Raw genomic sequence first — 12768 nt, forward strand, 5'->3', positions numbered from 1 at the left:
AATTCATTATTCCTTGTCTTCTCGTTGACACTGATTATGACGCTGCAATTCCACAGAATTTTACCAGTCTCCCGCCATAACTTGGCAGGAGACCAGTCGAATCCCTGTGGAATTTCAGGGAAAATTTTCCAAATCTGTCCTCCTGGATGGGAATCCTTGCCTGCCAGGACCACATATCAGAAATCTGAGCATGTGTGTATGATTTTTCTGAGCAAAATCATGCGTAGTCTACGTCCGAGATTCCGATGTGCACTTCCGCTGGGTGAGGTTTCCCGCTGAAGGCACAAAATGTCATAAATGCAACAAAGTAGCGGGCCCCATTTTAACAGATTCTATTGAAATGTTTTGATTTCAACCTAAGGACATCTTTGAAAATGGCTTTAAGTAATTGAGCGGTCGGTGAACGCACTCAACAGCAAACTGAGCAGCTGCTGTACAAGAAGGGTGTGGAAGGATTCAGCGGGGCATTGGAAAGTCGTGCTTCAGAACCCCAGTCTCCATGCAAGGTGCAATGGACCAAAACTATCAGAGCTGATAGGGCTGCTGAGCCACACGGCAGCAATATATACCAGTAAATAGTTAAAACAGCCAACATTAAAAAAAAGAGAAATTTTATAACTAGGCTCTTTAAAAAAATATATAGATATTGATTTATTGAATTAGGCAGTGCTACAAGACTGCACAATATAACTGTCCAACATTACATCATTTAATTGGCTATCAAAACAATAATTAAAACTGATGCAGCTGAAACACAGGAGACTTTAACCAACCATTAAACTGAATCAACCTCCAGGATAAAACCTTATTAGAGCCTTATACTGAAGCATTAATTCAAATAATGGCTTTGATTAAATTTCAAAAATTGGACAAAAGGTAACAACAGCCTAACTGAAAACCATGACTATGTTTATTGCAGGACCAGTTTTACAATTTCTTGTTATACCACTCTGCTCCGTCAAGTGGCCACAGCAGGCGATTACTTGATTTTACAATTAATAAACTTCAAAAAAAGATTTGCTGACGACATTTTAATCCCCACAAAATCAAAACAGACTTTCTGAAAAAATTAAGTACTGGTGCTGATGTCAGCTTGAATTTAATTATATTGAAAATACAAATAATATTCAGATATATTAAGGATTATTAATACGAGGCACAATTTCACACTGGTGCAGAAAGATGGGAATATTGCAGAAGTGAAACCCTTGCCCCTAAATCATTCATGAAACTGAAAAGTGTCACTTTAAACTTAAGGGTGCAGTGGTAAGTATACCGAGCATAAATAAAATCACCTCCGACTTCTTAAAAGGTAGTACACACAAAATAACAGCTAAGTGCTGCATCTGTTCCACATCTGCATCATTTACTCATTTCTATATAAACAACACAATTGTTCCCACTGAGGGAAAACTAAATAACACTAGCACAAATGCATACACTTTGCCAGATATAAAGTGTGAAAATTGCTGTTTATAGCACAGGAGAGAATAATTTACTCAGGCAATAATGAACGAGGGATGCATAGTGGGGTTTTGTCAAACTTCTGACAGTTATGTCAAAGTAGATGCAATCTTCCATTTAAAAATTATAATTGAGTTTGATACCCAGTGAGCATCCCTGATTTTAATCGCTCAACCATCGGTGGCGGTGCCTTCAGCCACCAAGGCCCTAAGCTCTGGAACTCACTCCCTAAAACTCTCCGCTTCTCTACCTCTCTTTTCTCCTTTAAGATGCTCCTTAAAAGTTACCTCTTTGACCAAGCTTTTGGACATCTGCCCTACTTTCTTATGCGGCTCAGCATCAATTTTCTATCTTATAACACTCCTCTGAAGTGCCTTGGGACGTTTTACTACATTAAAGGTGCTATATATATATATAAATAAATACAAGTAGTTGTTGTTCATAAAAAAGCCTTGAAATTTTAGAAAAGCATTTCAAACTGAAATTTATATATCACCTTTAATGTAAAAAATGCTCCAAAGCACTTCACAGAACATGAGCAATGAAAATGAACATGGAGCCAGAAAGGAAGAGATTAGGGGCTAGAAAATCATCTACTTACCACCACTCCATAGTGCCATGAAATGGCAATAAAATGGTGGCCGCCGCTCTTTCGCCAGCTGGTGGCGGGTCCCGCGGCAGCCGCCATATTCCTCACTTCCTTTGCGCTGCCGGTAACTGGTAGTATCCTGAAAGAATAAATGGCGGCGTGATGACGTCAAACGGCATGCAACGCCGACTTAACGTCACCAACGCGAACTTCGACCCTAGTGCTGGGTCCTAAGCAAAGCAGGCTGACAGTGGCAATGTCTGCACCTCTTAAAGGAACACACACATCGTTCAGGTAAGTTTGAACTTAGGGGTTTGGGCTGTTTTTTTTTGATTTTATTGAAGTGGTGGCTTCCTGCAATAGATGTGAAAAGCTTTTTAAGTGTGCAGGGAGTGCTGCTGGATGCTTGTAAAGACTCAGATGGTAAGTGAAGGCCTTTGAGAAGACAGAATATACTGCAAATACTCAACCAGTCACGCAACATCCGTAGAGAGAAAAACAGAGTTCACGTCTCAGGTCGACATGCTGCCGGACCAGCTCAGTATTTCCAGCATTTTATGCTCTCATTTCACATTTACAGCATCCGCTTGCAGAGGAAAGAGGAAAGCACAGAAGAGAGGAAGCCGAAGAGGAAAAGCAGAAGAGGAGGAAGCAGACGGAAGGATGCATCCCAGATAGCCGCTTTGTGGCCGGGATATCCGGGATGGAATCACCCGCCTGTGGTACCAGTGACCACAACTCCTGCGGTACCAGTGCCCACAACTCCAATTCCCCTTTCAACAGTAGTCCCACACCTTACCTTCCATCTGCTATTGGCCATCACAATGTCCTCTTGGCAACGATGCTGAAGTAAAATCTACCACAAAGCAAACTTTCCAATCCACCTATATATGTCTAGCCATCCAATGTGACATCAAGAAATCAACTCATCGCCCTCATGCATTCTCTTAGTGACTGTCTTGTGTGTGCCTTTGCCTACCCTACTGATGTCACGCAGTGCTACCCCAGTGGCTGCAGCATGGCTGGTGGGAGGCTGCTGACTTTCAGTGAGGGACACTGCAAATGGCCTTGCTGGTGGGCCTTGAGGAGCTGGTGGCTGGGAGTGTCAAATCAATCTTCCTCTGCTCTTGTTCTTCTTCACTCTCCTCTCCCTCTTCTTGGTCACCCACTGGCTGGGCAGGCTGCATTTCTTGGGTGTGTGAAATGAGGAAGGCAAAAGGGTGGAGCTGTGGTGACAGGAGGGCAGGAAAGCATGAGGTACATGCCAGAAGAAGGATAGCGTATGAGGATACCAGCATCTTGTATCCTTTCAGCCCCGCCGCTGGCCAATGGCTGAGCCATGCCCCTGCCAAGAATGGCCTGCACCGTCTCCTCCAAGGGGGTGAGATGAGGCTAGTAATGGAAGATGTGCCTCGTGATTAGTGCAGATTGTTGGTATGTGAGTGATTGGGGGTCGTGCATTGAGCAATGTGGGACGCTAGTGGTGCAGTTGGTAGGAGGCGGCTTTTGAAGATGCATTCACTGATTTTGAACAGTGGTCTGAGGTCATGAAGCTTCTTTGGGAACTGGAGCCAGATGGTGGGGGTGACACTGCTGGCACTGATGGTCTCGGTGAAAGCTGGAGTGCTGCGTGCGAGATGATGGGTGCCCCTTCCCTGACTTGCTGAGCCATTTGTGTGAGTGCTGAGGCACTTTTCCCATTTTTACAGGTTAGGAAGGTAATTCAGCATTAACAGCTGAATATTCACATTTGAGATTTCTATTTAATGTTAAATACTTTTTAAAAGGCAGTAAGGGCTGAAAACTCCTTTGTTTCACTTCATTTTAATTTGTGTTGCTTCATTGTGCATGGCCCCTTTAATTCTCAGACCTCTTCATTACCCACAATTCTTTGCGAGCACCACAGCCTTACTTCTAGAGGCTGTGCAAAGCTCGAATGCCGCACCTGGACAGAAACTTCATCTCGGATGCCTCCAGCAATGCCACCAGGACGGCATTGCATGGCAGGTAAGCGCTACGCCAACTATCTTCAGCCCCTCAAACTAATTTTGCCTGGTTAGTGTGGCAGCCATTTTCGATGGCCATTAACTCCAGTTGTAAGGTTGGAAATGCGGCAGCCACTTTGTGCACAGCAAGCTCCCACAGACAGCAATGTGATAATGACCAGATAATCTGTTTTTGTTGTATTGATTGAGGGAATAAATATTGGCCAGGATTTACCTTTTGGTGCCTCCACTGGGTATCCGGCCATCTCTACTGCCATTAGTAGGCCTTTAAAATGGCTTTTTAAGTGCTATCAAAGCCCTGTCTAAGCGATGGGACCCCAATTCACATAAATTCATGAGGCTTCCACCTGAATCAGATGTGGTTGTGGATTTAAAATGCCATTTTACAACAAATTTTCCTGGGGACTTTACATCGCAGCAACTCTTGAACAGTGCAAGAGAGGAAATTGTGGAGTAAGTGACTTACGCCCATAGTTACGCCGCTCCTTATTTGTCTGGGACTTTTGTGCCGTTAGCCTCATTGACAGCAGTTCGGCGGTAATTATCATAGCCCCACCCCTATTAAAATAAATGCAGATTGCTAGTTTCCTGTATTTAAGTCAATTTTCACACCGCTGCCACCTAAAAAATAATGGTGCTGGTGGCCTGACAGCGCTGTGATTTATTGCACCAAGATTGCTATAGAAAACAGAAAGAGCCAAAATCAAATTTTATTCCACGTTGTTATTTATCATTTAATCAAATCAAATCAAATCAAATCAAATCAAATCACCTTTTATTGTCAGTGTTAGTGCACAAGTGCAGTACAACGAAATGTAGGCTTGCGGCTCCCGAGAGTGTACAATTTGGATTAGGACACTTAAACATTTCAACATACATTTGTACATATATATTAGCATAAATATGACCATAATAAAGTGAATAAAGTGCATCAGCAGATGTGCAGGCTTTAGTGTTTATTTGTGGAGTTCAGTAGGATGACAGCCCTGGGAAAGAAGCTGTTCCTAAATCTGGTCGTACGGGTGCGAATGCATCTGTAGCGTCTTCCAGATGGTAGGAGGGCGAACAGACTGTGGCTGGGGTGAGTAGGGTCTTTGATGATGGTCCGTGCCCTCCGTAGGCAGCGTTTCTGATATATATGTTCTATGGTCGGTAGCCGGGTGCCGGTAATGCGTTGGGCAGTTTTGACTACCCGCTGCAGGGCTTTCCGGTCATGGGAGCTACAGCCGCCGTACCATACCGTGATACAGTTTGTCAGGATGCTCTCTATAGTGCAGCGGTAGAAGTTAGAGAGGATCAGGGGTGACAGATTGCATCCCTTCAGCCTCCTCAAGAAATATAGGCGCTGCTGGGCCTTCTTCACCAGAGAGGAGGTGTTGAGGGACCAGGAGAGGTCTTCCGTGATGTGGACTCCGAGGAACTTAAAGCTGGCCACCCTTTCCACCTCCGCCCCAGTGATTGGGGGTCGTGCATTGAGCAATGTGTGACGCTAGTGGTGCAGTTGGAAGTTTGTTGCTATAATTTTATGATAAGTATCTTGGGTACTTTTCAAATATACGAATTAGGAGCAGGAGTAGGCCACTCGGCCCCTCGAGCCTGCTCCGCCATTCAATAAGATCATGGCTGATCTGATTACTCCACATTCCCGCCTACCCCCGATAACCTTTCACCCCCTTGCTCACCAAGAATCTATCTGCCTCTGCCTTAAAAATATTCAAAGACTCTGCTTACACTGCCCTCTGAGGAAGAGAGTTCCAAAGACTCACGACCCTCTGTGAGAAAAAAATTCTCCTCATCTCTGTCTTAAATAGGCGACACCTTCATCTGCCTCAAATCACAAAAGGAAGCAAAGCAGTTTTTACTCATTTGTTTATTTAGCCGGATTAATTGTTTTTCTCAATCTTTCTGTCACAAGCACGTGAGCGTGAGTATTTTAGCAGATCATCAGTGTTTGATGCAAATCTCAATTGTAGATTAAATTTTATTTAAGTTACACTTCCATTCACTTAAACCCCCCCAGCGGCTTCGGGTGGCGAATGTGCTGACACTTCAGCTCTTAGATCAGCGCTGAGTGCCTGATTCGTCGCTGTGCTCGCAGCAGCGTATTCCAATCAGAACAACAGAAAATTGGAGCAAGTTGGTAATGGTGAGATCAGCATGTGAGACGGCGAGATTTACGGCGTACGTCACCGGTCTCCCCATTGCAGGAAAATCTGGACCAATGTCACAGATTTCTTACCAGTAGAACTATCGGGGATTTGAGGGGGGAGGGGCAGAGAGAAAGATATTCTTTGAGGTGTTTGTAATCACAAAATCGCTAATCCAATTTTCTTTCATTCCAACAGCGTGGGTCAGAAATACAGGAGATAAATCTCTTATCTATAGAGTAAGAAATTATTTCATATATTGAATTTTTTTTTCATAAATTGTAGATACAGGCTATCAATCACAGTAGCTTACCAGGTGACTATAATTGGAAGTTGTTTTATCTCTGCTAGAAATCTCTATTTTACCAATGTATAAAACATTCTCTTGTTTTATCTTTTGAGGATTTATCTTTTGCTTTCACGAAACAATGTACTGAAAAGTTTAGCTACAACACAAATGATTCCCATTAGCAACTGAGTGCAGGTGCCTGAATTTTTTTTTGTCGTGAACAAATGATAAAATATATATGCTTGCCAACAATGTATAAAATGTAAGAGTTATAAATAGCTGACCTCTATACGCTTTCAAAGTGGTTCACTGGCAGAATGCCGATCACAAACCTTTCAATACAATAGAATTTTTCTAGTACAGCCTGTTAATTTTCAATAAAACTGGTCAGTATAAAGATTTGGTTAACAAGCTGGTGATTTTTTTTTGCATTCAAGTTATTTGTAACAGTTGTATTAACGTAGAAATGTTTTTGGACAGGATAAGACCATTAGTCCATCAGGTCACCCTTCCAAGCCTCTTATGTGATTCTAGAACTAATAGTCCTGCATTTCCATCACAGTCCAAATTCTACATCTTAGTCAGGTCAAAGGTCGCCTCACACACATAAGCATAAGTTAACTTTCAGAAGAATGTTCTCCAAAGCACATCAGTAACAATGACTAAAACTGTATAATAATGCGGACATGGGGGAGGGTAATCTAGGATCAGGTCAAAGGTCACATGAAACATAGATAAACAGGTGAATTGGCAGAAGATTGTGCCTCCAAAACACATGCAAGCAATGATTGAAGGATTAATAATAACGCGCAGCAATAAAGCAAAAAATTAATTTAAAAACAAATCAGAGGAAAATAGGGCCCAAGCTAAAGTCTGGTCAAAAGATCACTCAGCACATATTAAAGCATTAGCTCATTTTCAGAAGAAAAAAAACCCGAAGTTCACAGAAGGGATATTCAAAGGACCAATATCACCCACCACATAGTTTGAAATAGGCAAAAAATTGATTAAAACTCAAATGAAATAAGGGGAAAAAAATAGGCAGCAAAGCCTAGCCAAGTAAGTACAAGTCAGGGCAGCACAGGGATAGTTCTCTGGAAGAACATATGAGATGATGTCCTACAAGTGCACACTATATACAATTTATTGCCTTCCCCAGTGAATCCTTCAACATAATTTGACTAACTTTGTCAGTGTCAGTGAAGTTTTTAATATCTATGAATTTTCCATCACATATCAATAACTTAAATATAAATAGATACTTTGTCATAATCGATTAATGTAAATGATGGAAATATGTAGACATTCAAAGATTCACTATGACACTAACTGAGTTACTCAAATTATGTTGAAGAAGTCTTTGCATCATTCATAAACTTAAGTGAAACTTTAAGATTCTATTTTGCATTCCCGTTGACTTAAGCCGTAAGTATACGTCAAGGATATGGGGGGGATATTTTAACTTTTGGACCCGCGGGGTAGGGGTGGGGGCCCGGTAGCACACGGGATCCACAGAAGTCCGGGTCTCCCCGCACCCTGGGGAGGTCAGCCTGATGGACAGGCTTGGCTTCCAGTCGGGCGGGGAATGCTGAAGAAGTGGCCGTAGGACCAGGTAGGTCCAAGCCCGGGGATGGTCCAATCCCAGGAGGGGGCTGATGGTGGGGGAGCTTGGGGGGCCGGGGCAAAGCATTCCTGCTCCTCCCAACCCACAAGGAGTGCTCCCCGAGACTGGCCTCACCTCGTTGCAGCTGCCGGGAATCCCAAGGCCCAGAAACCCTGGCCGGCCACAGTTAAACCTGCAAAGCAGGTTAAATCTGAGGCCTCCAGCCTCATTATCATATTTAAAGTGCCACCCCGCCTCCTGGAAGTGGGTTGGCTGTCCGACCTGACTCTTTTAAAACCGGAAGTGGGCAGGCTGGAGGCGGCTTGGGGTCAGGATTCACATTTTTAACACTTTAACCTCTCACTTGACACAAACCCGCCTGTTTTTTGGGGTTAAATTCCCCCCCCCGCAATGGTGTCTATGTATTTCAGTGAATTGGTTTGCTTAGCTCAGATCATCATCTGTTTGTAGAAATTATGATACTTTTTTTATCCATTTCCATTTATTTATTTTTCCATATAAAATCATTTCTAATTTTGACTTTTCATTTTTAACTTTTAAACAGTCTAATGTGACACTGATGTATGCAAACCACGACACAAATTCAATATTACTTAACATTACTATGTAAATTAAATTTGCTTGGGATTTAGATGTAGCACTTACTCCCAAATGGATATGCCTATCTAACCATAGCTCATCAAGCCAGATGATATCTTGTTGGCAAATATGAACAAATTATCTAAATTCTGACATAAGTGATTATCTATATATTGGTATTTTGTAATGCCTTTTGAACAAATGGTTTAAGGGAAACGTAGTTTGCTGTTGAACTGTGTGTTAATAGTTTTCTTTATTGATTTAAAAAAAAAGTACGGGTGCAATCTGGCTTCGCATTCCAAAATGTAGATTTGCTCACATCAGAAAATACCAAACCGGACCATATGACAAATAAAGGTAATTATCAGACACAGAAATGTGAACAAACCATTCGCCAAGGTACAAAATCAAACAAAAGTCACTTGGATCAGGTAGCAGTGTAGTGACTTAAATGTCTCAGCACTCCATCTTTAACCAGGTCACATGGGCTGATTGTTACTCAGATTCACCTGCTTAAATTGGCATATTTTTGTTAATTCTAAGGCAGGCAAGGCAAAGTAACATGTGACTTCATAAATTTAATCTCTGGGAAAGATGAAAAAAGTCTTTCAACTTCCCCCCCACTTCAGTCTTAGCTCCTGCTAGCCACTCTATGGGGCAAAGCTGAAAAGAGTTGTGGTGAACCAGAATATCATGCATTTTTTGATGTCAGGAGATGTAATATATGTGGGTAGAACAAATGAAGGACAGAGACACGATGAGTTGCTGAGTCTATGTGCTTGCTTTACTAGGCCAGAGCGAACTGAGCATGCTCATACCAAACCAGGTGATAATACATTACAGGAGACTACTTCAAAAGCAAGGAAATGCTGGTGTTTCAAAGATACATTTGCACTCCGACCAAGGTTTGATCTCGATGTCAGTTGCACGGCTAGCAATAACAAAGATTAATTCTGTTCACTAGTGATAAAAATGCATCAATCAATGCAAAACAATTTTAACATTGCCAGATGTTATGTCTGCTTGATTTAGTTGGTAGCTCTCTAAGTTGGAAAGTTGTGTGGTGAAGCCTTACCCCAGGACTTGAGTACATAATCTCGGCTCACAGTACAGTACAGTACTGATGGAATGTTTAATGTCCATCAGATGAGACACAAAAGCTCTTTAGGGTTCATGCAAACAACTGCCCTTTGCCTGTTTATCAACACAGTATTAATGGAAGAAGAGCAGGAATTCTTCCCAGTGTTTTGGGCAACATTCCTCTCTCAGCAACATCAAATTTTTCTTTCAGATGAATATTTGGTGAACCCCGGATTCCCAAATTGCATCTGTGCAGTGAGCGCTCACCAGAAAGCATGCAATCAGTTATACATTTTTTTGGTTCATATATCACTTCTGAACATTTTTGAACAACGCAAACAAGAATTGAAATTCAACTTGAAACACCATTCTTTCCTTCAAAGTACAACAGTAAAGTTCACTCATGAGCTGTATTGCTCATAATTAAAGGGGTGATATCTTCATGGAAAATTGTTTGACAAAGCCAGGAGAGCAATGCATTCTCTCTAGATTTTAACCACCGCTCTCAGTTTCTCTCAGACAGCAGGTGCTGGAGGATGGTTGCACCAGCGCCACTGGGAGTGGAGGAGGTGTGGGCTGATGCTTGGCGTGGAGATCCCCTATCAGTACTTGACTGGCAGGGTGGTCTGCGTGCCTTTCTTCTGCCTCATTCCCAGGCCATGCAACCCTCTTTGCTTTGCCTATTCCATGCTGCCCTCCCCCTCTGCAATTCTGCTGTAACCATTTACACCTCCTCTGGACCCATCTTTTGTTTCTATACTTGTTCTATTATCGCCCCCCTACCACGCACACCAACCACTCCCCAACTCCCCGCCCCCCCACATTTTTGCATTGCACCATCATTGCATTTGTCATTTAATCACTCCTGCCCTTCACCCTGTCATGGACCTTCCCTTGGCCTGCGGTGGCTCTGCCTGTATTCGGACTTAATCGAATGTCTAGGCCATAGTTTCTAGTTGGCCCTTAATGAGCATGTTAGTGTATTAACATGCACTGTACCTGTTCATTCTCATAGCATGGACAAAACCTAGCACCCACCCCATTAATAGTAGAAAGGAGGTTATCCATCCCAACCCCATGCGTTTTGAAGTGAAACAGGTTTGTCGAATATTTATCTGGTGAACCCAGTCTCCCATTAAGCTGTTGCTGAATTGCCATTCATCCTTTGAGACCAGTTATTCAAATTCTAGCAAGCACTTCAACTTGAATACATAAACTCTCAGTCCAGAAGTGGAACAAAGCCAAGGACTGATATGAATCATCAAATGCCACTGTGCTCACTGGGATCCCATATATTTATTTCTCATCAATGGTGACAGAACATTGAAAAACCATTTGAAATAAAAATGCCAGTGTGAAAACAACATTATGGGCTACTATGAGTTTCATATTAGCATCTGAAGTATGCTTTCAGCACTCTCTCTATCATTTTGGTAATTTATTGTTCCTCAGTTGGCACTTTGATGATGAAAGGATGAACCCTTTAAAATAAATGTAATACTTATGTAATTATGTCATAGTAGAGCATTAGAATAAGTAATCACAATTATTAAAACAATCAAAAATATAAGCAATTTTAATTTGCATTCATGGTTAAAATGCAGTGATTGCTTTGCGTGCCCTGTTACTGGTACACAAAATAAATTAAAATATACACTTTAGAGTGCCTGTAAGGAATATTGATAATGTATTTAGATTTAGCTAAGAACCTTTAAGCTAGCTATGTGAGCACTTTAATGACTGATCACTTATTTTTGCATTCTTCCCTTTTTTGTTTAAAACATTCTGTGACAAATCATATACCAATCCCCAGCTGCAAGGGTGGATTAGTGACTTGGTCATGCCTCTTCCAGTATAGGGAAAAAAGAACTTGGGTGGTGCCAGAAGACTGGAGGATTGCAAATGTTACACCCTTGTTCAAAAAAGGGGAGAAGGATAAACCTGGCAATTACAGTCAGTTTAACATCAGTGGTGAGGAAGCTTTTAGAAACAATAATCCGGGAGAAATTAACAACCACTTGGACAAGCATGAACTAGTAAATGAAAGCCAGCACGGGTTTGTTCAGGGCAAATCGTGTTTGACTAACTTGATTGAGTTTTTTGATGAAGTAACAGAGAGGGTTGATGAGGGCAGTGCAGTTGATGTTGTGTATATTAACTTTCAAAAGCCGTTTGATAAAGTACCACATAGCAAAATTGAAGCCCATCGGATAAAAAAGGCAATAGCAGCGTGGATACAGAATTGGCTAAGGGATAGAAAGTACAGTTTTGTGGTGAATGGCTGTTTTTTGGACTGGAGGGAGGTATACAGTGGAGTTCCCCAGGGTTCAGCACTAGGGCCACTGCTGTTTCTGATATACATTAATGACTGGGGCATGGGGCTGCAGGGCACAATTTCAAAATTTGCAGATGACATGAAACTTGGAAGTGTAGTAAACAGTGAATAATAGACGTCAAGAGGACATAGTCAGGCTGGTGCAATGGGTGGGCAAATGGAAATTCATTGCAGAAAAGTGTGAGGTGATACATTTTGGTAGGAAGAATGAGAAGAGAAAATATATGCTAATTGGTACAATTTTAAAGGGGGTGCAAGAAGAGAGAGACCTGGGGGTGTTTGTGCACAAATCGTTGAAGGTGGTAGGACAGATTAACAAAGCAGTTAATAAAGCGTATGGGATCCTGGGCGTTTCTGCGGCCACAGATGTGACTGCAGGATGCTATGTTGTCTCCCTGGTGCCAGGGTCAAGGATGTCACTGAGCGGCTGCAGGACATTCTGAGGGGGGAAGGTGAACAGCCAGAGGTTGTAGTCCATATTGGTACCAATGACATAGGTGGAACGAGAGATGAGATTTTACAGGCAGAATTTAGGGAGTTAGGAAAAAGATTAGTAAGTAGAACCTCAAAGGTAGCAATCAATGCGTGGTTGGAGAGATGGTGCAGGAGGGAGGGTTTTAGATTCCTGCAGCATTGGGGCAGGATCTGGGGGAGG

General features: G+C 42.3%; 1 protein-coding gene across 9 annotated transcripts in view; it reads right to left on the reverse strand.

Annotated features, from left to right (window-relative positions):
* pcdh15b (protocadherin-related 15b) overlaps positions 1 to 12768 on the reverse strand; it is a 1235959-nt gene that overhangs the window by 869555 nt on the left and 353636 nt on the right. The window contains exon 3 of one of the 9 annotated variants that reach the window (XM_085994894.1): positions 2066 to 2192. The exons of the other annotated variants lie outside the window; for them this stretch is intronic. Within the exon in view, the coding sequence (XP_085851020.1) occupies positions 2066 to 2192 (127 nt within the window). The remainder of the gene's footprint in view (positions 1 to 2065; positions 2193 to 12768) is intronic. 9 annotated transcript variants of the gene reach the window in all.

The sequence above is a fragment of the Somniosus microcephalus genome, chromosome 8, assembly GCF_052327205.1.
Source record: "Somniosus microcephalus isolate GS21.2 chromosome 8, FLI_Smic_1.0, whole genome shotgun sequence".
In the NCBI taxonomy this organism is placed as follows: domain Eukaryota; kingdom Metazoa; phylum Chordata; class Chondrichthyes; order Squaliformes; family Somniosidae; genus Somniosus; species Somniosus microcephalus.